General features: G+C 48.2%; 1 protein-coding gene across 1 annotated transcript; it reads right to left on the bottom strand.

Moving 5' to 3' along the window:
• Nucleotides 1–4,200: 4,200 nt before the first annotated feature.
• Nucleotides 4,201–23,664, bottom strand: LOC149353323 (UPAR/Ly6 domain-containing protein crok-like). The gene is made up of 3 exons (XM_089577319.1): nucleotides 23,299–23,664; nucleotides 6,461–6,619; nucleotides 4,201–5,009 (listed from the first exon to the last, which is right to left on the bottom strand). The coding sequence occupies exons 1-3, from the start codon at nucleotides 23,357–23,359 to the stop codon at nucleotides 4,771–4,773; spliced, it is 459 nt and encodes a 152-aa protein (XP_089433445.1). The 5' UTR covers nucleotides 23,360–23,664; the 3' UTR covers nucleotides 4,201–4,770.
• Between the last annotated feature and the right edge of the window lie 453 nt (nucleotides 23,665–24,117).

The following is a 24,117-nucleotide window of genomic DNA, read 5'->3' as shown; positions in this document are numbered from 1 at the left end:
TAAGGACGCTGTATCGATTTCCTTCGCAGCCGTATACATGGTTTCGCTTGGGCGGATGCTAATGAGTAATTACTCCCTTATAACAGAAGCTACACAAGTCTACGACTCATGCATGCTACGGTCTGTGAGCTGTACAAGCCCGGAGGTTAACCAAAGCAAAATACACCATGTTTTGCAAGGAACTGAAGTCGACAACAGACCCGAAATGCACGTCATTTTCTCTTTTTTTTTACATTATTACATTGTTACATCATTTCTGCTGCTGCGCGGCGCGCATAATGTGAGAAAGGACCCTTAAAGCACGAACACAAATATGGTTAGGTACGTTCTGTGCCCCAGGTAATGTACATATATATCAGTGGTTTAGCAGAGATCACTTCTTGGCTAGTTGCTTCATTACATCAAATAGAATTCAGCGCACCACAGAAGACAAGCCCGATAGAGTGGACACGGCGAACACTAACAACAGATGCCCACTACTGTGTACAGGATCTCATGAGGTTAGGTTATATTGCGGTTTGTCTTATTCATGTCTGATAAATGTTTGAAGAATGCATATAAGTATGCACGCTATTTCCTTTTTGGAATAAAGAGCTACTAGCGCCCGTTCCGCCCACTCGCTTGTGCTTGACCTCTGTGTTGCGCAGACTTCCACTTAAAATATCTGTGGCCGGGGGGCAAAAGATTTCTCAGAATCTATGTGAAAGGGTCAACATGACACCACAGCGGCTTAGGCAACACAGGGCGCATATTTGTGGTGCATACGTCGTCTTTTTTGAGAAAGAACACCTTTCGAAAGTTTTGTTAGAGAACGCTCTGTCAGCAGCACCTGAAGGGTCGGCACTCGTCCGACTGGCCATACAGTATAAAGCTTCCTTACAATACACGGGTACAGGGTTCAGCGCTGCACGTCTACGGCGAGTGCAAGCACCCGATAAAACGCTCACAGGCGTCAGCGAATCAGGCACATTTACCACCGTTCCGCCCGGAAAATTCACACTTGATATTAAAGAAAAATGTAAAAGGTAATTACGCTTACAGTGTTCTTCGCAGCATTGGCTTTGAAATCGATTGCACGGCATATAACCCCGCCGCTGTGTGTCAGGGATGAAATAATGGCGGATGAGGAGAAAAGAATACCTTTTACAGAATGTGATATTCGGTCCACTTCACGTGTTTAAGCAGGAAGGAAGAGAGAGAAAAGAAAGAGAAGCTTGCATACAGGTCATGAACATTCATACAGGCATTGCTCTTGTAAAATAATGCCGCTTAAGAGACACACTGCCTACACGCAAACAAGCACCCACCAACACACCAACGCACACTCCGTTCACAGCTCTCAGATAATACGACACCAATGGGTACCAAATAACAGTGCAATATGAAAGAGATGGTCACAGCGGCTTCTATACCTCGGCGATTTGTGGCACTTGAATCCTCTATGGTTGTATAAAATGGACGGAATGTCGCGCCGCAATAGCGACCGCCGAAGTAAAAGGTAATAAAAATTAGTAAAATATGGTCGCATTTCCGCGCCAAGGAAACAATGGCGCAACTCTAGCGAGGTACGAACGCGTTCTGCGAGGCTGCGGGGTTTCGAACGCTGCCTCTAGGCTGCGTGCAAACGCACGGCGGTCCTAACTTCAACGACATCGAGTTCACGAGCTCGTATCAGAGCTCGTCATGCATGCCCACAACGCGAACGCTGAGCAAAGAGATCTGCGGCAGCGAGTACAAGCCGACCAAACGACTTAAGCTTGCTCACCCGAAAGTTCGAACTCTCCTTCACTTGTCAAAACCTGGCTTACGAAAAAAAAAGAAAAGATAGCTATCAGAATAGCATACTCCTACGACACAGTTTGAGCTCTGCGAGCTGGAAAACAGTATGCTGTCAAGGGCTGAAATGCTGTTCCAGCTTGACCAGCTAGCCACGTGAGCCCATTTTTTCAGTTGTCATGTTAAAGCAGTTGACGCAAGCGACGCAAGCGTAGCACATTGTCCAAGGTAGCTGAAAGACAATGTTCCCAAGTAATCGCATGCAAACGGCAGCTGGCCCAGTCACTGCACGCTTCCTCGTTTCTCCACAATGAAAAAAGCAATGAAAGAACCGAAGAATCGGGTATAAATAAGAGAAAGTTACGAGGACAGAGCAAATTTGCTCCTAAATCTCGCCTAACGGGCGGTAAATTTGCGTTCGCATCATTACGCTTTCTCTTGTTAAGCAGATAAAAAAAAATAAATACGATTATACTTAAGCGCAGCCACACGCCTACAAAGGGAAACTATGTTTCTCAAGTCTCTGTAGTCGAAGAAAAACTCGTCCTGGCAGGAGGCTCGAGACAGGAACCACAGCCTCACCGCGGCTTTGCCTTACCGACTGACGTAAGCAGCCAGATTTGGTCTATGGCAGGATGAGGGCAAAGGGATTCAAAAAGTCGAAGCGGGAACACACGTCCATTGTGTCGTGGGGAATCCTTAAATTGGAGTCCATTCAAAGCAAGGGAACAGTTACTATTGAAAAGCTTCACACTTTTTCTTTGTAGGCGTTGACTTCAGCAAAACTGATGACAACAATAATTATTCCATTGTTTGAACAAATAATGCCAATACTAGAATTTTCCTACGTCAAGTCGAAATCACACACTGAGCTTTCATACAAGGTCACGGCGCGAGCTGTGCTCGGTGACACAGACAGAGTAAGGCATCCGTATATGAGTTAGAATGGCTTCTGATCATTCCCAACGATGGAATAAAGTAAGAGTAAACAGGATATGAGCGTCGGCCTCCCATTGAATTCACTGGCGGAGAATATCTGCGCAGTTAGAGAGTCATGGCATTTGAGATTCTTGTCTGCGGACGGCCTTCTTTCACAAAATTTTAGACAAAGACCGTTCGCATTGCCACAGCCTGGTACGTAGCATGCAGTTGGAAGCGGCTTCTACCGCGTGAAAAAAAAAAACAAAAAAAAACTGGTATTTGTGTAAAGGCGATCACAGTTGTTTAAGGCACTGCACCAATTCCTGTGCATTCAGGCACTTCAGGTGGACATCTAAGTTGATGGGAGCGATGACCACAAAGCTGAACAATGCTTGACCTTGCGGAGAAGCTCTCTTAGCTGCTCGTGGGATGCCGTCATACCACAGGAACATAACGTCAGGGATATAATGAGAGCTGTTTGTATGTAAACGCCATAGTTGAGCACTGAGTTTAAATAAACACCGAGGTCAAAATGCAACCTTCATGAAATCTTGCTTTCTTTCTGAGGCACTTATCAATTTGTACGAGCGCTAGAGCACGTCAACGCTTATCCAGACGAAACGTAAATGCCGGTTGATCTGGAGGATGGCTGTTCAGTCGCAGCCTTACTACCATTTTAAATCGGCCAACGGATAAAACACAGTTACGTGCTTCAACGATGAAATGAACGGCGGCGCAACAAGAAGAACACAACAAGAGAGGGGACACCACATGCGCACACTACCAACTGTTTATTGCATGGGAAGGTGGCATATTTATACATACAGCTCAGGCATGACACTCATCGCATTATCGCACAGACCCAACACGTGGAAAAAGAAACAGCAACATCAGGATAAAAGACAAGAACCCTTAACCTCTGCACAAAAAAAAACTAAAAGATTTTGATAACAGAACTTTGAGCAGGCCATCTCGTAGCAAAAGCAGAGTCAACAATCGTAGCAAAAGCAGAGTCAAACAAGAGAAGCAAAAGCAGTCAAAAAAAAATACAATCGTAGCAAAGGCAGCGTCAAACGTGTAAAGCAAAAGCAGTCAGAACCCAAGAAACAACAAAACGAAAAAAAAAGCTTTTGCTACGAGATGGCCTGCTCAAAGTTCTGTTATCAAAATCTTTTAGTTTTTTTTGTGCAGAGGTTAAGGGTTCTTGTCTTTTATCCTGATGTTGCTGTTTCTTTTTCCACGTGTTGGGTCTGTGCGATAATGCGATGAGTGTCATGCCTGAGCTGTATGTATAAATATGCCACCTTCCCATGCAATAAACAGTTGGTAGTGTGCGCATGTGGTGTCCCCTCTCTTGTTGTGTTCTTCTTGTTGCGCCGCCGTTCATTTCATCATGCACCAACTCGCCCCTCAGGCCATTCTTCTGACGTGCTTCAACGTTCCTGGACAGCCCATGTAAACGACAAGTGTAGCAGTAGAGTGATAAATTGAGACCACACATCGTTACGCTTTAGTTTGCGCTTGATAATTAGTATACGGCGTTGTTGGACCCCACCCACCTTGGCAAGGAGTTAACCCTGTGTTCTCGGTGCCCGACGCTCATCGCGATTAACAAGCGCACCGTATAACGTGTGAAAGGGCAATCCCTTAAGTACTAGCTCGGTAACAAGCCTGACAGGCTATTGCCTAGTGTCCGTGTACTCTGGCCTGGAGTGTTCCCCCAACTGCGCGAACAAGCGGAGGCATTTCTCTGGGACCGCGATGCAGACTGGTTTTCAGTACTGCTTCGTGCTCGACAGCGCGTCCGGTTCTTGCATACCAATAAGCAACTGCCGGCATCACACATGTTACAGCGTCCATAGGCCGCGATCTTGGCGCGCAAGAAGTAAAGAGCACAAGGAAGACCCCGTGTCGGGGACACACTGCCATCCAACTGTGAAAGGGCGATGATGCGGCGCCGGTCGCGCGCGGCGATTGTCCTCGCATCGCACGCGCGTGTGAGCCTTGGGCAGGCAGTGAGATGCGGAGTCCGAGTAGACTGTGTGGTACAGGGGAGTATGCAGCCCGAAGTGGTCACTGGCGTAGCGCGCCCAGCAGCGTCCAGGTGGCGACCGCCGTGGCCAGCGCCAGGAGCCACAGCGGTCCGCCATGGTGCGGGGCGGCGTTGCAGCCGTCCTTGCTGTTGCACGTGCACGTCTCGACGAATACGTCGTAGGTGCCGGTCCGCATGAGGCAGTAGTTCTCGTCGTACGTGCCTTCGCCGGGCTCGCCCAGGAAGGCGCAAGACCGGATGAACCGCCAGTTGCCGTTCACTGCGCACCAAGCACATATGTGCAAAGAAACAGCTTGAGACGCCGTACGCACGTGCGCCGCGACGTTCATGCGCAGCGTGGAGGACAAAGGCAAACAGCAGTGGTTTTCAATCCAATTATGCAGAACTCGCGGCTGTCAGCTAACAGAAACGCAGGCCCTATACCGTGGATTTGGCAGCGTCCCCTGTTAGAAGCAGAAGCTGTTGTAGACGAGGAACATCACAACGTTTGTCCTTTCGTTTTGTAATTATAAGACTCGGGTCCCCAGCCACCGCTTAGCCGATGTAAATGACCAACTAGTCCTAAGGTCACAGTTAGATTCCTAGGCAATTCATGAACGTTATTCGTGGTTTTATTTACAGCAAACTGCTTAAGAATGCTATACAACTCGGCACAATGGAAGCCCGCAAAACACTGGTTGCGTATTTTATTCTTTCTAATGATGAGGAAGACATTAATATACATGGATCACCACGCGTCATTTGCCCATGATAAATGAATAAATTATAACTGAATTCCTACTCTCACGCTGTTTGAGTCTCGATTTCAGCCGTCGAAAGATGGCTGTGACGTGAAGATTCAGTATAGGACAGGTGAGGCATGAAAAAAAGACTGCGACAGAATCGCTGCTTTGTCGTTTCTATTTACTAAGGTAGCCTGCCTGAAGATCCGAAGTGACAACGAATGAAGAAGCTCCTCTAATATGCGGTTTTTTTTCATGCCTTACGAGACTTATACGGAACTAATGAAACTTGACGCCACTGCCATCGTTCGGTGTTTGAAGTCGAAACCGAAACAGCATGACAAGAATTTCAAATCGTAATTTATTTAGCAATCGTAGTCGAATACCACGTGCTGATCAAATGCGGGTCAGACAAGTTGCACTTCATCCACCACGGGATTGCCGGTGAACACTTCAATTTGGCTTGGCTGGAGCTAGGTCGAAAACGTAGATTCTGCCACGGAATCACAGCTACGCTGTGATACGGTGGCTATAGATTTAGACATCGTAGGCACGATGGTCTCCACTTGATGCGGATTAAATTATTTCATTAGGATGTTTTTCACTTTCTTAAAAATTTTAGCGTAAAAGACTATTCGGAATTCGGCTCACATGAAAATCAGCAAAGCATTTCTTTGAAGTTTGCTTCAAGAAAAGTCGTACTGCTATACGAATGAACCCGCGTTATCGGCCCAACACTAGCGAGGCCAAATGCGAACTCACCACTTCACGGCATTCCTGCGATAAACTAAGTTCCTCGTCGCCACTTTTCCCTCTAGGTAAGTGCATGAGAAGCTCTACATGGCTACGGCAAACTCTTTAAAAATAGCGAACTCTTTTTCTTTTAACGCTGCTTTCAAAGGCGCGATAGAAGCAGGAGCAGAAGTTGGTAGAGGTGTACAGTCAGAGCATAGCGCTGCGAGGTTGAATCCTACAAGAGAAACCATACCTTTCTGTCGAATCTTGCGACACATTGTGGCCGCGAGGCCAGGGTAGTGCTGCAGCGACCGAGCGGCGCACTCGGCGATGGGCAGCGACGTGTTGTCGAAGGGGTCGGCGCAGCGCGGGTCGGCGTGGGACTTGCACTCCCAGCACTTGATCGCCTCGCCTGAGAAGCGGTAGATAATGCACGCGTGTACATGCGTGCAGAGGTGAAATTAGTTTGGTGCTCCAAAAGTGGGGCTGCAGCCTCACTTTTGGCGGTGAGTTAGATCGCCCAATCGTTGGGTCGCGTTATCATGAACATCTCAGCCAAATATTATACCTCCGCACACAGCATTCACAATCACGCTCGAAAAGTTGGCGCGCTCTTCCCTGCTACTTCGTAAAACGCCGCGGTCATTCGTGCTACGCACAGATAACTCCATTGCAGGAATGCATGCGTGCTGTTCAATGCCTTGACCTCGTCCATATACACAAGCAATAACACAAGGAAGGATGTCGTTAAAGTAACCTTCATGCCCTTTTTTCGTTACGCCACCTGTAAGCACCCACGTGGCAGGAGCGAACACGTATAGCGTGTATACGGCGTGTTTACTTAGAATCCTCGCCTGTTGTTGGCGTATGGAACAAGTATTTCTTTTACTGCGAGAGTATGATAGCCGTTTTACGGAGCCCCCTCCCCTTCCCGACCCAAGCTTCAATGTAATCCGATGTCATAGCTGGAGCGACGCCCTATCCATCGCCTGGTGGTTTTGCCTTTACGTTGCTCATTAAAATGCGAATAAAGAAGTTGGCTAATTATGGTGTCATCTTAATAGAACTGTTTTGCTGCTGCTCTAAGAGATTTGGGCTCAATATTTAAACGCGAGTTACGCGCAGGACTTGTCCGCGTTTTCGCGTTCCTTTAAGTCAAATGAGGGTAAAGTCGCGGCTCTGCAGCTCTGCCGACCGTATCGCTTGTCGGGTCGGCAGTGCTGTCTCACAAGCCTGTGCTGAGCGTTTCAGGTGGACCTTTAGGTGTCTCGCAAGCTCGTATGGCGCCTCGCAGAAGAACCTTCCCAGTTTTATGGAGCTCACACAGAGCTTCATAAAAAAATTATGGGGCGCTTATGCTTTTGCGTAAAAGGTATTGCAGCAGCAGCTGTAAAATGATCGTTAAGCGTAGGCCATACAGGTGCCACAAACGCTACGCCCGTCGACGCTCCGTTGACATATTTTTGCGTCACGACTAATGAAAGTTAATGCAACGACGGCCTTTTTTGTTCGTGCGCGAGTGAGTGAGTGAGTGAGTGAGTGAGTGAGTGAGTGAGTGAGTGAGTGAGTGAGTGAGTGAGTGAGTGAGTGAGTGAGTGAGTGAGTGAGTGAGTGAGTGAGTGAGTGAGTGGGTGAGTGAGTGGGTGAGTGAGTGAGTGAGTGAGTGAGTGAGTGAGTGAGTGAGTGAGTGAGTGAGTGAGTGAGTGAGTGAGTGAGTGAGTGAGTGAGTGAGTGAGTGAGTGAGTGAGTGAGTGAGTGAGTGAGTGAGTGAGTGAGTGAGTGACCAAGCAAGCGAGCATGCGAGTGAGATTCGCTTTACACTTCCGATTCCGTGAACAATAACTGCCCCTTGCTGTCGCTGATGTGCAACGTGACAGCTTCTTACTACGCGATTATACAGCGCTACATTCTTTCCCATCGCGCACAGTATAGGTTCCACAGATATCTACGAAAGGCTACAACGACAAATATATCAGGTTACGGAAAAATTCTATAAGAAAGACCTTTCTGGTTGACAATGAGAAGTTCGTTCCTGGGTAGACCCTCGGTGGCTAAGTGGCTTTGGCCTTTGGTTGCTGATCCCAGCCTCGGCAGCCACATTTCGATGGAGGTGAAATGGTGAGTGTGGTATGCGATTACTTCAGATCCTTCATAACGCGTCCCTCGTACATAGCCCACGTGCCACATAACCCCACCGAAAATCATACACACCACCCTGGACGTCTGCTCGAATTCTCGGATATATCTTCCATGTACTGGTCTATGTAACATGTTTCAAAGACAAGTCTTGTACGTCGCTTAGAAGACATGTTAAATGAAGGGTTCTAAATAACGTTTCTATTGTATTTATTAAGTAGAATGTTCTGTGCTCATACAAGACATCCTTTTTGGGGTTACTTTTGGTGTCCAGTAGTTCCTTCAGTGTTCTTTCATGCACAGTCACCGTCAAAAGTATGCAGCACAAGGGACGTGCTTCTAAGCTGTTTAGCAGGGCTCCCTAGCAAATCTAGCAGTTCAAAGCTTGGGAGCATTGAGGACGCGAAGCCATTCCTCTTTCGAGAGATTACGGTCGCTGAGGGTGCATAGCGGGACATGCAGCAAGCAAATCTCTTGAGCCGTATACTTCTGCCTGGGGGTGTACGTCATAACGAGCCCCTCTTTTCGCTTCCCTAGGATATAAACAAGGTATTAAATTAACAGAGCAAAGCATATGGAAACCTTATTGACTGTACCGCACAATGAATGAATGAATGAATGAATGAATGAATGAATGAATGAATGAATGAATGAATGAATGAATGAATGAATGAATGAATGAATGAATGATGCCACAAGAATAATTTAGACAACTTTGCTGATCGTCAGTTTTCCACATCCACTAATGAGGCCACCGTTGAGGAGTGGGATATGGGTAGGGAAGGTTATTTGAGTGAGTCGAGTGAAGGGCTACTGCTTGTATTCGCTGTTGTTTGGTGCGCTTGCGTCGTCAAAAGTCTCTGTACGCGCTAGATTACGCAGGACGCTTCAGCGGAACCTGCTCGCATTATTTTAAAATAGGATTTTCGAGGTATGAATGCGGCTTTTGCAGCATAATAATCCGAGTGGTGGCGAACGTCAGGAAACATGTAGATGTATTGTGTTAACTATAGCGCGACGGTGGTAAGTAAATTTCAAGCGTTACCTTTTCAACAGCATAGCTAAGCGCCTGCTTGTAAGTTAGAGGCTTGTAGCTCACCGTAAATAATAATCGTGACAGTTTTTAAAATATCAAAAACGGGATTCTGCTTGTCGCGTCAGGCAGCAAACTCAGACCCTACCGATGCGTAAACCCCAAACCGTGCTGTCGCTGAGTGTACGCAGCCACGCCCCCAAGTAAACGTCATTCGGCGGCATTTCCTCCGACCAAGGCCGGAGGAAATGTTCGGACTTCGCATTAAAAGAGACGATGTTGATGGCGATGAGCAAGCACCGGATGAGCACGATGGATGTCGGAACACCGTCGCTTGATTCTGCGTCGACACATGGAACATAGACGACGGAAAAATAAAAGAATACAGCGGCGCCTTTGTCGCAGAATCGAGCACGTTGCACCGACTAGCCCAGCGATACTTACTGAACGCCATTGTGATTCCTGACCATTTCGTACCTAGTTCTGCTTCCGTTAATGGGATATGAAAGATGTAATTGCGTTTCTTCCTCTTGTGAATTTCGAGCATTTAGACTGCACATTGTGTAATACAATAGAGAAGACTGGTCCCGTCATCTCAAATTGTAAGCGAGAAGCATCGCAGGGGTGCCGTCCCTACGGGAAGTGTTGTAACAGCCAACATTGTTCGCGAATTCTCGTCCACTTGAGTAGGTTCATGCTGAGAGAAACAGTGAGTCAGCTACAGGTACATAGGCGAAAAAAAGTAAACTGTCGCATTATTCTTGTGGAGAATAATGATGACAGTTTGATCGTTTTTTGTTTGTGGTGCGAGGACAACAAAAACATGATGGTGATGTCGATGGTGTTGATATTAACAACAATAAGAAGAAAGCGTACAGGGCTGCTTAAATGGTTTGTGGCGTGGAGTGTACAATGATTGCGGACTTCATCGCGCCTCCTATGTTGCTCGTAGAAAAGAAGAAATCTTGAATTTTCGTGGCAATAAGGCTTTCTTCTTTTCTCTCTCCATCTCCTACCTGCGTATGTTTATTCCACCATTTATAATTTTCATAAGGTATGCTTAAAGTCATGATTGTGAACTAAAGGTATTGGAAGTAAACTTTGCGTGTTTTTTTTTCTTTTTGTCATGAGTGCCTGCACTGCTTGTTTCAGGGATTATAGTCCTATAATTCCCCCCCCCCCCCCCCTCCCCTCAATGTGGCATTTCCGGAAAGAGCGTGAGCTAATCGCGAAGGAAGCGATACAACAAGCCCTTACTGTGACAGTCAAGTTCTTTCATTCATTTATTAACACTATCAGAGCCTTGAGATATTGCTCTAGGAGATGTTGCTACTATATGTTGTGAAGGGAAAGGCATGAGTACTCATGGCCTCCACAACAGTGTCACCGAGTTCACTGTGTAATGTATTGTTCGCGTGTGTGCGTGCCCACAAGCTTTCAGTAAATTTTGCGCCTCCCCCCCCCCCCCCCCCCCCCACCTTTGGAAAGCAACATTTTTATAAGGCGGTGAATTGAGAGATAAGTTTCAAACGAAAGTTTAAATGAGAGTTATAAGTATCTCTATCTCGGGAGCACATCTCGAATTATAATGTCTCTACCAACGGTTACGGACTCGCATTCCTGCTGCACTAGTCTCTACACGCCTTCTTTGAAGAATGAGGTCGGTTGTTTTGTCTCATTCACCTTACAGCCCAGACCTCGCTCCATCGGGCTTGTGACCGTTTCCCAGGATCAAGGAGCATGTATACGGTGCACGTTTCGCATCCGACGAAGAGGTCACCGGTGCAATTAATGCACCGTTGGTTGATGGGGACTATAGAGAAAAGTTATGTCCTCCTTGGAAAGAGGATGCCCTGAGCCTTGATTTGAATGCAGCATCGTTCAATTCTATCACTTAACACGTTCACTGCGTCGTGGGTCACCGGTGGGGCACGTCTTGCATTTATTCTGGGCGGCAGAAATGCTGAGTCACGAGATGAAGCCGTGGGACAGGCCTTGTTTTTCAAAGAGCCCGCGAAAAACCTACACGCCGGGTTGCTATTGCAATCTATTGTTGGTTCCAATAAGGTTGCTTCTCCAGAAGCTCACTGGGGGTCACGCCGCACCTAAGAAAATTGAAGGCACAGAGATTAGCGCTTCGAAAATCGCTGCCGCAGAGAAGTGTTAAGAAGCTTCAGCCCAGGAGGCAACACTTTATGGTCACACCATGTGTGTCCGACGTTGCCTTTTGTTAGGCAGAATTCCTCCGCATGGCGTCATTTCAGATCGGTTTGTTCTTTAGCTTTTTTTTTTACGATTTCTGCGCACGAGCTGCGCGTAGTGTCAGACACTAAGTTTCATCTGTCTTTCGCATCACCATCTAATGATGCTCGATGAATACCGGCTACTGAAAGCATAATTAAAAGTCTAATTCGCATATTCAATAGATAGATTCACTGAAACAAGTTCGGTTTGCCCTATATCCCGCACGCAAATCATGACGACAAAACTAGTGCGCCGAACATTACCCCTTTGTTTCTGTCTCGAAGATTTACTTCCCACGGCGCTGACAGACAAAAAAAAAAAAGAGAAATTCACAAAACGCACATGCAATACAACCGTGCACACTCGCAGTCGTTCGTACACTGTATAGGCGCGTCCTATGCCCGCGCGGGCTGAGAAAAGCGAAAGGCAGAGCGCCGAAGGCGTGCGGCGAAAGAAGGCTGCGCAGCGTCAAATACCGAGAATGACGATCCGGACGTTGATCAAGCACATACGCGCGGCTCCGTAGGGGTTCGCCACGCGTGCCTGCCGGCTGGCGCGGGATCAAAGACCTCGATCGCGGCCCCGCGCACGGGCTACGGACGCCATGAGCGCAAGCGCCGCTCCACGACGAAGGCTGACAGTGGCTGCTCCTCAGCCCAGCCTCTGCTAGAATTCTCGCGTCACGTCGCCCCAGGCCCCCAGCGCTGCCTGAACGAAAACATTTTCATGAGCGTACGCGTATGGAGCTCTAAGTATCGTTGTCTTTTTTTCTTCACAACACATCCGTGTTAATTTAGGCACTAGAATAATTACGCATCGATGTGTATAAACCAAAGAATTGTGAGAGGCATGCAGTAAAGCATGTATGATGGCGTACGTCACAGCCGTTCTCAGTTATTCGGGGGTCCAGACGAAGACGCGTGTGGATCGCGCTATGTAGGTGAAGTGAAAACGTTTATTACTCTGCACCATGCGGCAGAGTTGGTGTACTTGTGCTCTTTAATAAGTTAAATATGTAAGCTGCTGAAACCTTATTGCTGTTTAATGTGGTGCAGAAAAGCCCGCGAACAGTGGTGTTACCATCGCAGTCGAGGCGAATAATGCACGGAAAATATGAATACCTTGCAGGAAAAGAAAGCAGAAATGGTGGATGGTGCCACAATCGGCCCCTTACAACAGCGGTGACGTTACGCCTCTAAAATTAAAGTGCGAGCGAAGAACGACAGCACACCTACTCAGACACTTAACATGCACGCCTTGTAACAACTTGTATTGATATAATGCGCCGTATTCCCATTTATGTCATCCCCCCCCCTCCCCAACTATTGCTTTTACATACGAATAGGTTCCAATAGACGTGCGCGCTAACTGCTGCGAGCGACCACTTGAAAGCATTTGCGCGCATTTATTTTACACAGGTACAAGAAAGTAGAGCACTCATGTAAAACTTTGATTAGCGTTTTTTTTTAAGTATTCAAGTAAAAAATAATTCATATAGAAATTGTTTCAAAGACATTTGCAACCCCTCATAAACCATACTTATCTGTACAGTAACCACATAATTAACATTTGCAGTGAAATGTAACGAACAATGAAGCATAAAAAAACAATTTTAGACATCTGCATCAGCTTGTTGTAACTATTTAGATCTCCTCTGCAAAGACCAGACCCACTTGCAACTTCTTTTGGTAAATTAAGCTTATAATATGCGTTCCATATATATGCAGCTCATTTGGGAAGTTTCCATCAGAATACCTCCTTCGGAGCTGAATCTCACTGGGACATGGAAAGCACCGATGCAGTCGTGCCCAATCTGGTGTAAGTTTAGTTATTTGCCTCGAGAATACATTTACTAACGGGGTTGTCTACGGCTGAGCTTACTCCTCCGGGAACGGCGTACGCGTGCAGCCAACGTATACACCTGTTGCACTTAGCAATACGTGGTAAGTGGGTCAGCGATCAGATGCGTTGCGTAGTAATCGAACGAAACTTGCCGTCCTCGCTGTTGCGCGAGCCATCGCTTTGCCAAGAAGTGGCCTGTTCTGGTCGTGCGTTTACACGAAGTCGTGCCTGATTACCCTCGCCGCCACCCTGGCTCACGTGGGTGGTCGCCACAAAGGACATATAAAGCAACACGCAAGAACTTCATACGCGCTCTTTGCATCGCCTGCTTATGTACAGGCGCGGCCGTAAGTAAACGGAGCACGCTATTGCGTTCTAAGTGCAATCACGCTTTCTCCATTGGTAATGAAGAAGCGTTGTTTGTCTACAAGAAAGCCCACCAACCTCCGCTACCAGCATGCGCGCACCACTGCTGGAAATTTCAATTAGGTGACGCGTGAATAATATTCAAAGACAGTTGCGTGCTCCGTTTACTTTTGTCCGCGCCTGTACTATATTATGTCCATAAGCATCAAGAGGCATAGCTTGCATGAGCGACATTCGTCTCCACGACTGGATGCAAAATCTGTTTCCTTGTTTCTTGTGCTAAACATAGTGCATCTGCGCATATAGGGGCAATCAGCCCTTGGCTGAGAAATGAATTAGCTAGAACAATAAGAGAGACAGCTGCGGATTTTAAGCCATGAGTTTTAAATAGCAGCTGTGTAGAAGAAGGACGCAACAAACCTGCCACTGAGAACAGCAAACATAGGGCAGTTCAAGGTGACCTCGAAGCAGAGGCACGCGGGTTCTTAACGAAACTGACCATTTGCGCTATAGCTCATGCCCTTTCATAGGTCCGTAGGTGGATGAGATGAACTATAGTGACCAAGCACAGAGTCATCAACGTTGCCTCCTTCATATTAAGCATGTTGTGCTTGCAAAAAACGTTCCTCACGACGGCATGACTGTTTCTGTGCAAATGCCACTAAGCTTTTGGCAGATTAGGGAGAGCAGTGGCAGTAAGTTCTTAAACCTCACTACGCCTCTCCTTAAGAGTGTTTTACTCCCTTTCGTTTTTAGTAAACCTGTCTACTACTTTTTATGAATACAGGAAAACCCCACTCTCTGTACTCGTCGGAATAACACCATGTCATTCATTACTGGCCTCATGCGCCCTCTCCTCCCTGCAAAGCGAACGGAGATAGCAATATTCTACACACTATTTTAGATCACCCTACGCGGTGGCTTAATGGCTGTTGCTCTCAGCTGCTGAGCTCAAGGACGCAGGGTCGAATCACTACCGCGGCGACCTCATTTCGACTGGGGAGAAATTCAAACACGCCTGTTTGTGGTGCGATGTCAGTGCACGTTATAACCCCAGGCGTTCCGAATCGATTAGAATTTCACTATACGGTGTCTCTCATAGCCCATGTGAAGCTTTGGAACGTTAAACCCCACATAGCATAGCATAGCATAGCATAGCATAGCATAGCATAGCATAGCATAGCATAGCATAGCATAGCATAGAATAGTATAGCATTGCACATATAGCGAATCGTACCGTACCGTATCATACAATACCGTACCGTACCGTACCATAACATATCATATGACATCCCGCTGACTTGTACTGGCTGACCAATGAGTATCATTCGTCTTCTTTTTTTTTTCCTGCGTAAAGTCTGAGTTCAGCTGAAATAGTTATGAAAAAGGACAAGTTTCACACTCGCATAGCCACAGACTTTTTCACCTGTGGAGCAATCTGCCAAGCCTGCCGAAAGCACTGTAGCCAACGGGGCCAACTGCCTAATTGTCAGCGCATCACTCTTCGTCGTTTTATCTGTGCACCAGAGAGTCTCTGCGCTTAGCAACAGCCAGTAACGGAGCCTTCGTCAAAGTCTCCAGCTGACGGAACACGATTGAAAAGGGAAGCCGCGCCTCGAATATCCTGGCGCACGGCAAATGCATGGGCACGTGACCCGCTTTTTTCAGCATCTCGCGTTCTATCTGCGCGCCGGAAGGAAAGCCCGACTGTTCACGTTACCTCGATTGATAGTCTTTTTTTTTCCCTGCACGAGCGGCACAACTGCAAGGTATTAACTGTGCATGGAGAAAGAAGCTCTCGTTCTGCGTCGTCGCAACGTCTTCGTAATTATGGCTGTGCGATATCAAATTTTCTAATACGGACCGAACACTAATAAATAGTTAACTTAGAATCCGATTCCAAGTAATGAAGGGAAGGCACATTTATTCAAACTCGCATTTTTATTTTCACCATTCGGAACACTGAACTTAGTTGAAGGATGGACAAATAAGCCATAACAGTAAAGGCACTCTTCTGATTAGTCAAACCGCATGTTGAAGCATCACATGAGTAAAAGATGACTTCCTAGCGATAATCGCAAAAGGCCAAGATGAACTGCAGAAGCTTATCAGGTTGGCGCGCCACATTTCTGCTAACAGCAATAAGAATTTTTTTTTTCCTAAACAGAAAAGGCTTACAAAACATCACATCTCTTGCAGAGTAAAGAAACCAACAGTACCCGAGTAGGAGGCGTTATCTACAAACACTGGCTATCTCTCCAGCAAATGAAAGCGCTCTTTCGCCGGGAGTTCAGGTAGCAGGTACCGGCACCTGAGCCGAGCTTGTAATGCATGAAGCAATGCACAGCTCACCGCTAATCACATGGATCACAATCGCTCCTCAGCGAATCCTCCTCTGAATAGGCTGAGCCTTTCCCTTCTGAAGCAAAAGCTGCTTTAGGTCTTTCTACAATGGTCGGCGAGTGTACGTCCTACTTTCGGTGTGTAAGAGCATCTCGCGGATTTGCTGTAGTAGCAGCACAGAAATCTATGGATAACCTGTAGTCTCCTCCCTCTTCTTGCCAAGTATGCAGTGCGCGCTGTATGTGGCTGCTCTGCACACTGAGCACGCTGACAAAGACGTGGGTTCTTTCTACTGCTATCCAAGCCTGTGCTTTACAGTTATCCAGGTTCATGTGTGGACGGACGGACAAAAATATGTGAAAAAAAGTGAAAATGTAACCGTATAGTGCACTTCATGCATTAAAATGAAATCTTGTCCTCATGGAGTTCATAGATTGAACGCCTCAATTATGTATTCTACGCAAGATGTCAAAAAACGGCAGGAATTTCAAAAGATAGCAAAGGGTATTTTTCAGCGCTGGCACTAAGAGCATCGAACTGTGACTCTAAGCTCTTCTAGTTTGTAAAAAGCGTAGTTCCCACGCGCTGAGCTATAAAGTGGCAAGCTTCGCAGTGCCTGACTCCTTTTTGAAACTCGAGAGACGGGTCAAGGTTACACGGTGGCTGCTCCACGTGCGTTCCACGACCTGCACTAGACGTAACGCTTCCTTTCCGAAAGGGCAGACAGCCTAGCTCGAGATAACGCGTTCCGAGCAGGGCAGTCAAATGCTCCAGAGCTCCGCCTACAGGCTTGCGAGGGGGATACGCAGAGACCTTGCACTTGCATAGGGGAGCTATAGTCGGATACAACTTAAGTCTGCAGTGAAGCTCCGCCCACATTCAGCCTCCGCGCACAAAATTCCTCCACGACGAAAAAGTAGTGCACTGCTTAAACGTTTCGTGTTATGTAAACAAGAAGCTTACCACAAGAAAAAAATTATGAGCTCTAGAATTTTGATACGTGGATTGCTTGATATAATTAAAAATTAAAAAGCTGATTTAGTTCACAGTTGCGATTGGCCAGCGGAGTAATACAAGACGCCGCGGACTGCGGCCCAGTGTTAGCAACTGCTGTTTTTTTAAGTTGTATCCTACTATAGAATTAGATATCCACCACCACACAAAGCCCTAACAAAGGAGGAAGCGACCGGCTGGCGCAGATTACAGACCAACTCCTTTCCTAACCTACACATACTTAATAAGATGTTCCCGACACAATACAGAGCCACCTGCCCTTGGTGCGATGCCACACCTACACTTTATCATATCACGTGGGAATGCGAACGCAACAAAGCATTCCACCAACACGAACACCCGAGTGCGGAGCAATGGGAGAGTCGGCTCACCAGCGGCGAGCTCGCGACCCAAAGGGCCTTAGTGCAGCACGCGAATGATGCAGCACGACTCAGTGGAGCCTTGGAATAGGAGCCCACCCTTGCTGACGAGAAGCCTCAAGTCGCCAGCGCCAGAGAAGACGACGGAGACTTCACAACCGCGAAACCCTTGAGAGATCTAATAAAGTTTTCACTCACTCACTCTCTGCTCTTCCGCGGTTTTCCCTTTCGCTGATGAACTGCGCTTGCAGTGGTCGACAGTCCTTGCTTCCTTGTACGAACGGCCATATGTCACGTCAATGATAGCAAGCAGCAGAATATGTATTTACGAACAAGTCTTCACGGATTCACGTTATCCGCTGCCCAGACGTTGCAGTCATTATCAGTTGCTCTGCAGTTCTCGCATTCGTCAGGTATTCCGAAACCGCTGTGCATTGCGTCAAGCACGTGACGATGTTAACAGCGCTGTGGCTGGCAGCCATGTAAGGAGAGTTGAGCATGAACGCCATTGTCTGGAATGACGAGAAAGCTGGTTTAAACTAGCATGTGCAAGGCAGGAAGTCGTGCTCCTCCCCAACTTTTTTCCAGGGATGGAAAAGAGAAGTTAGTTCCCCTCTGCTTTCAGCTGTTCGTGAATTAACTAATGTTTATTTAACTCAGAACAGGAAGTGGGTTGCGGTAAGGCATAATGCCCAGACCAAAGATAAAGAAGAGAAGCTAGTTAAAGAAAGGAGTTTGGAAGGAGAAAGGTGCACCGGTTTATAGAGTTCGATCATGCTGCTTGCCGTTGCCCCCCCCCCCACCCCCTCCTTTTCACCCCACTGCTTTCAGAGAAGACTTCTGAAGCCGCTCACCACGTGAACCGTTGTTAAATAATAAACCCTAGCCAAGGTACTTTGTGACGAAGTTGCCTCGTCTGCATGTCAAATGCATTCTGGAAACGCGTATTCTCAACGAAGCCAGTCATAACGAGGAAGGGTAAGGCGCCTTCCCAGGCGTGCTCATGTCCGTGTTACCACGGCTGCCATTGGACGGCTGTAAACTATATGATCGAAAGAGCGAGTGGTGTGATATGCTGCCGCTCGCGCTTACAAAAGACCAGGAAGCATGTATCTTGGGTTACACTCGCACAGTGCAAGGTGCAGCTATACACCATTGTCAGACGAGCTCTTTCGAGTGTGCGCTCATGCTTAGCACTGGCCGGTCGTAAGCCCGAGCGTTTCAGTCAAGCACTAGTAGTGGCACTCCTCCGGCGAGTTGGAATTGTGTTGTGCAGTCCGCCTTTGTGCGTGGATCAAACTGTCAACGAGAGAATGGCCCGCGCTACATCTATAGAACGCAGTGCAGTCGCCACAGAAGCTAACCCTGGGTATGAGATGCATGACAAGGTAGCTTGAACAAGCAATGTTACAACAATCCCGCACGGGCTTGTGAAACATTCGTTAAAGTGGCGTCGTATACAGAAAGAGAGACCGAGTTTTCCGAACATATTTCAGTGGCCAATCCTCAGGAAATCAGAAGGCTCTCTTGATACCCACAGTGGCATTCTCACTTATTCCTGGTAAAATCGTTAATTGTATTCCTGATGTAACCGTACTTACATACATGTTTCCTAGGTGTTTGATCTACAGTTCAGTTGTGAAATTTTGTCTGATGTATTGCATAGAAGTGCTTTCGACTGAATTCTTTAGGTAGTCGCCACTGCTGTCAAGGGTGGAATGGACTCTTCAGGCGGGAAACTGCCTTTACCTTTCTCACCCCGGACAAACTTTGTAATCTTGCACCAAATGAAGCTTACTACTGCTATATACCAACCTTCCCCTAGTGGAAAAGCGCACTCCGTGATGGGCAATGTTGCAACTTTGTTGCATACCTTTTCATAGATAATTGATCGGGCTGAGCAGCGAAACGACAATTCAAACAAAAAACAAAAAAGCAACGAAACGACATTTTCGTTTGCGGCGAGGTATGGAATGGGCTGCGAACAGTATTCTCTCTTCTGCAAAACCTACAAATTTGTCTTGATTGTTGTAGTTGACATATTGTTTTCAGTGGCTGTAGGAAATAATGCTCATGAATAATGAATTGTCTATGAACCTCTTGGTTTCAAGACAGCTGTGATTTGCGGTTGCTATAATTTGCTGTGCGTGACTTCAGACACATCTCCGCCGTCAAGCACTGAAGCCGCGAAATGTTTCTAAGCTCCAGGTTTCTACAAATGAAACTTTACTAAGTAAACACGCGTAGGCAATATGAAAAACAGCTTCCAGTCTTGTGCACGCCAACGCCGGAGCGGCCTGTACTTAGGGGTCGGACTTTTTTGTTCTCATTTTTTGAAAATACGCCAAACTTTTTTCGATTGTATTTCGAAACGCAGTTTTATTTTCATTTTTTTCGGCACATATTACTTCCTACGTAAGCATTCAATTTACAAGTAATTAACCCACAAATGGTACTTAATCACTGGTAAAGCACTTCGAGCTGCGTTTTCATAAAGAAATGCTATTACCAATAAAAAGAAAGTAACGGAAGTTAAATTATGGAACCGTTAGACAAAACGCAAGTGGAAGTTGATTTCTAAAAGGTGGGTTGCCAAGTTATCGTTGCGTTGTTGCACTACGTTAAGTGAGAGGGCGGGGCGTCATGTGGTCTGCGTGTTGACGTCAGTGATGGAACTGCCGCTTTGACCGCCTCGATAGCCAGAACATGAGACTTTTCGTGAGGCTTATGCATGGTTTCGCGTGTCCTTACATGCAGTGAAGAAACTTCCTTGACCAAGTAACTGCCCAAAGCGGGTGCTGACAGTGATCAACAGCGCTGCGATAGGAGACGACGCTTGGCGACGAAGTGGAGCCATCTAGTCTGCATGCAGAAGCGTGTAGGCAGCGGAGCAATACCTCGAAATGCATAACTGCGTTGCATAATCCAATGGTACACAGTCCCACAACACCCTTGGCTCGTACAATTTGTCAGTTTCCCCCTTTGACTGAGTCGCATTCCTGCTCGATAGCGAGCTAGCTGCTGCATGCATCAAGGATACTGAGAATGTTCGATTAAAAGCGAATTTGGTTACTGAAATTCGGCACACTTTTGTAATATTTTTTGTTTCAGTTTAAACCGAAAAGTATAACCGCTACCTATACTGCAGGAATAACTTCAATGCTTGGGGATGCGGCCACAGGTTCCATGTCCAGGGTGAAAGCGGCCGTTATCTTTATAACCTCGTCTGACTTGGCACAACATTCACGACAGAGGGTTGCCCATGGTTTGGTGATGAATGTCAAAGAAAACGACTGTAGATATTTAGCTATAAAAGAAAGCTTTATGCATATGCGAACAAGAAAAAATAAAACTAGCGCCCACTGTCATCCACAATCTTCTTCGCTGTCTGCTGCTCCTTCCTCTCCTCCGTCTTCTTTTTCGTGGCCATGGATTAAATATATGCATATAAAAACATGGGTGTTATACTTTCGGACAACTCGGCCAAACATCGTTGTCGCACTCGGACAGAAAACCGCGAATGCAGACATGAAACGCATTCCCGCATTCAGATGGCCCAAGAGGTTCACAGCTCAGACTTCTGCGTCTACTCACGGGCAGGGAAATTCTCGCATACGGCTCACGCACGCCTCTCTCCTTTTTTTTTCGTATGAAACACTAAACATACAAAGTGAAGCCCCAAGAACCGTCTGAAGGCACTTCACTGGCTAGTAACTAGCTCTGGGTCCCGCAGTGCAGTCGACTTCTGTAGTGGCTGCTAAAGCCAACGAGAAAGGATCGTGTCCATATGCCTCCTGAAATACATCAGGGAGACAGTGCCCCCCCCCCCTCCACTGTAAACAGCCGCAACGTGCCACCATAGACTAAACAGTGTCGCGCTACGCTCGTATACGAACCATTTGTGCAGGAGTTGCCTTACATGCATTACCGGTGATGCACTGCACAGCGGAGCAGAATGTAGACGAAGCAGGTAGCAATAGCCTCAGTACACATACGCGAAACTGAGAGGCATATGTAGAAAGGCGTAGCACACTAATATGTCACATAGGACATATGTTCGATCACCAGCCCATCGCACCTTCTATGACGAACAAGCAAAAATGGCCCAAAAAGGAGAAGTAAGAGAGAAAAGAACCGTGTCGGTTCACTCAACTTATAAAGGGACAGAGATACACGATTCTTTTCCATCACTTTCGCCCTCTGATAGAAAATGATGACCACGAGCAACAAGGACCGCGTCCGTTATATGCGTTTCACTTTTATGAAACGCAGTCAAGAGGAAGCAGCGCGACTTTCAGAACCCTCACGTGGTACTTTCCAAGCGGTTGATGGGACGAGAAAGGCCCGTAGAGCAGCACTATTATTCTGCAATCAGCCTTCGTGTCAGGGCCTTGAGGAAGATCAGTACTGCCAGTAGAAGCCTCGGCACCGGCGTTGATGCATAGGATTGCTCCGACTCAACAAAAGCGTATAACTGTGGGTAGAGGACATCAAACGTGCCAGTTGAAAGGAATTTCCGGCGCTTTGGTTGGCGCATTTGTACTGCCTGTAATTTGCCCCTTCCTCCATGAACACAACGTTCTCTTACGGTAACGCAGTGACACGTGTTTGGGGTGGGAATACCAGGTGTGAAACGCACTGCTCAACACCTTAGGGCACGCCAGTATTTTTTGCAGCAACCCATCCGCTCAGCGGGAGTCCAGGGGCGATCGCTCGATCCATCCCGTGTCCTTGCGCGCAAAGCCGGTCGCTGCTCCCTCTCCGAGCGTCTGTGCACGATCCGCGCTCTTGGCGCACGGTGACGTCAGGTTTGGGCGGTAACCGCGAAATTCCCGCGCTCCCATGAAGCGTTCGAAGCGAAGCCACGCCGCCTGTCGAGCGCCGGAATGTGGGCAGGCGTCCAAGCGGCGATGTCACCGGGTGCCCAGCGCGCGCGCGTTCGAACGCACCGCAAGTTCAACCGACGCGGCCCCGAACCGAACGGACCGCTTTGTGGGCACGCAAGGTCTATGTGAGCGGTCGGAGGGCGGCCGGCAAGAGAATCGCCATTCATGCACGGAGCTTGACCTTCGGCAAGCGGGTCGTCCGGCGGATGCGCATCTGCAAGCGCTATTTGGCCGTCCACGTTCTTATTTTGTTTCCCGCACCGATCAGCCTCGCGGGAAGGAAACACGCTACGCGACCACTTCGGAAACACGCGCCGCCGCTGCCGCCGTTGCGCGAAACCGTTGCATGTCGTCCGTTGGCCGCCGCCAAGTGGCGCGTGACAGTCGCCGATCGAGGCAGCTGCGGCGAGCACCGCTTTCTTCTTCGAGCTCCTCCGACAGAGCACCGACGGTGGAGTTTTATCCCTCGTAGACTTGCAACGACCTGAACGCCTGAACCGCGCTAACGCTGCTCGTGAGCGTATAGGCCTAACCGCCGGCCCGTCGCCGCAGAAACGCGTGACACACGACACTCAAATGCCGGTCCCGTTTTTTTTCCTTTACTCGGCGCGGCACTGAGTTTGACACGCGTCTCGCGCAACGTGTCCACGTATGTAGAGCCGGCGCCTGGGTACGACGAAACAACGGCGTCGTCAGCGGCATGCATCGCGCGTAACTTCGTAACCGCGCCACGCCTCGCGAGGCAACTGACACAGTTGCACGCGCAGGTAGGTGCAGCGCCTGCGAACCGAGACTCTAGCGCTCGTCTTCTCCTTTTTGCCTGTCTTATGAATGGCGTGGTGCGCCCGAGAAAGCCGAAGGGACTCACCAGACTCCCAAAGCAGAGCGAGGCACAACGTGAGCGCAGTCACGACCGCGCCGGTCTCCATGGCTGCGCGCGAAGCTTCACCGCTCGCCACCACCTGTTCGGTGTCACCGGCACCACCTTCGGACGAGCGTGGTCGTCATCTGCGGGGTCCCACCGCGCGATCGGCGCACTGGCTCGAACGGGCCTTTGTGACACAACAGCGGCGCTGCCTCGTCAGCGGAAGGCGGTGACGCTGAGGTACAAACGGCCAGCGAAGTGAGCCAGCGGACGAGAGCTAACTTCGACCGGCAGCGGGAGCGGCCGCTCGAGCCCCCTCTTGCCACTGCGCCTCCTTTCTCCAAAACAGGTACGGGCGGTCAGGTAACAGCGCGGCAGCCTCGGCATACGGTGCGGTGAGGAGCGCAGCGGCGGCGCGCAGTTTGCCGACGCACTCGATGGGAGGCGCTTTGGAGAGTGGTGCGCGCAGCTATGATGAGCAGAAGCCCGCCTCGGCTGCCGTCGTTGACACCTGTGCGCAACATGCCTGCGTGAGTCGCGTTGTTGACTCACATCCAACAGCCTGCTCTCGACACTCAGCAGCTACTGTCACCGCGCTAGTCGACAAACCAGAGGAAAGCGTGGCTCCGCCAGGCCGCTGTGGTCGTTGTTTTGCATGCTCTGGCTAGAACAAGGGCAACCAAATCGACATAAACGAATGCACCGAGAAACACCTTCCGTTAATTCGAAGGGGACTGACTGGCGTATCGATGTAAAACCGCGTTGAGGAGACCAAAATTTCTGGCAGCAATACTCTACTTTTTTTTTTTTTGCTGCTTCTTC

The sequence above is a fragment of the Amblyomma mixtum genome, chromosome 3, assembly GCF_055824585.1.
Source record: "Amblyomma mixtum isolate Tamu chromosome 3, ASM5582458v1, whole genome shotgun sequence".
NCBI classification, from domain to species: Eukaryota; Metazoa; Arthropoda; class Arachnida; order Ixodida; family Ixodidae; genus Amblyomma; species Amblyomma mixtum.
Note: the sequence above shows the minus strand (reverse complement) of the source record. Positions and strands in the feature narration are given on the sequence as shown.

What these genes read in the sequence shown, in the direction of transcription:
- LOC149353323 (XM_089577319.1), bottom strand. Translation starts at nt 23,359, where the DNA reads ATGGAGACCGGCGCGGTCGTGACTGCGCTCACGTTGTGCCTCGCTCTG. An exon ending in CGCTCTGCTTTGGGAGTCTG is followed by an intron (nt 6,620 to 23,298) that starts GTGAGTCCCTTC and finishes ACCGCTTCTCAG; the next exon opens with GCGAGGCGATCAAGTGCTGG. An exon ending in TCGCAAGATTCGACAGAAAG is followed by an intron (nt 5,010 to 6,460) that starts GTATGGTTTCTC and finishes CTTGGTGCGCAG; the next exon opens with TGAACGGCAACTGGCGGTTC.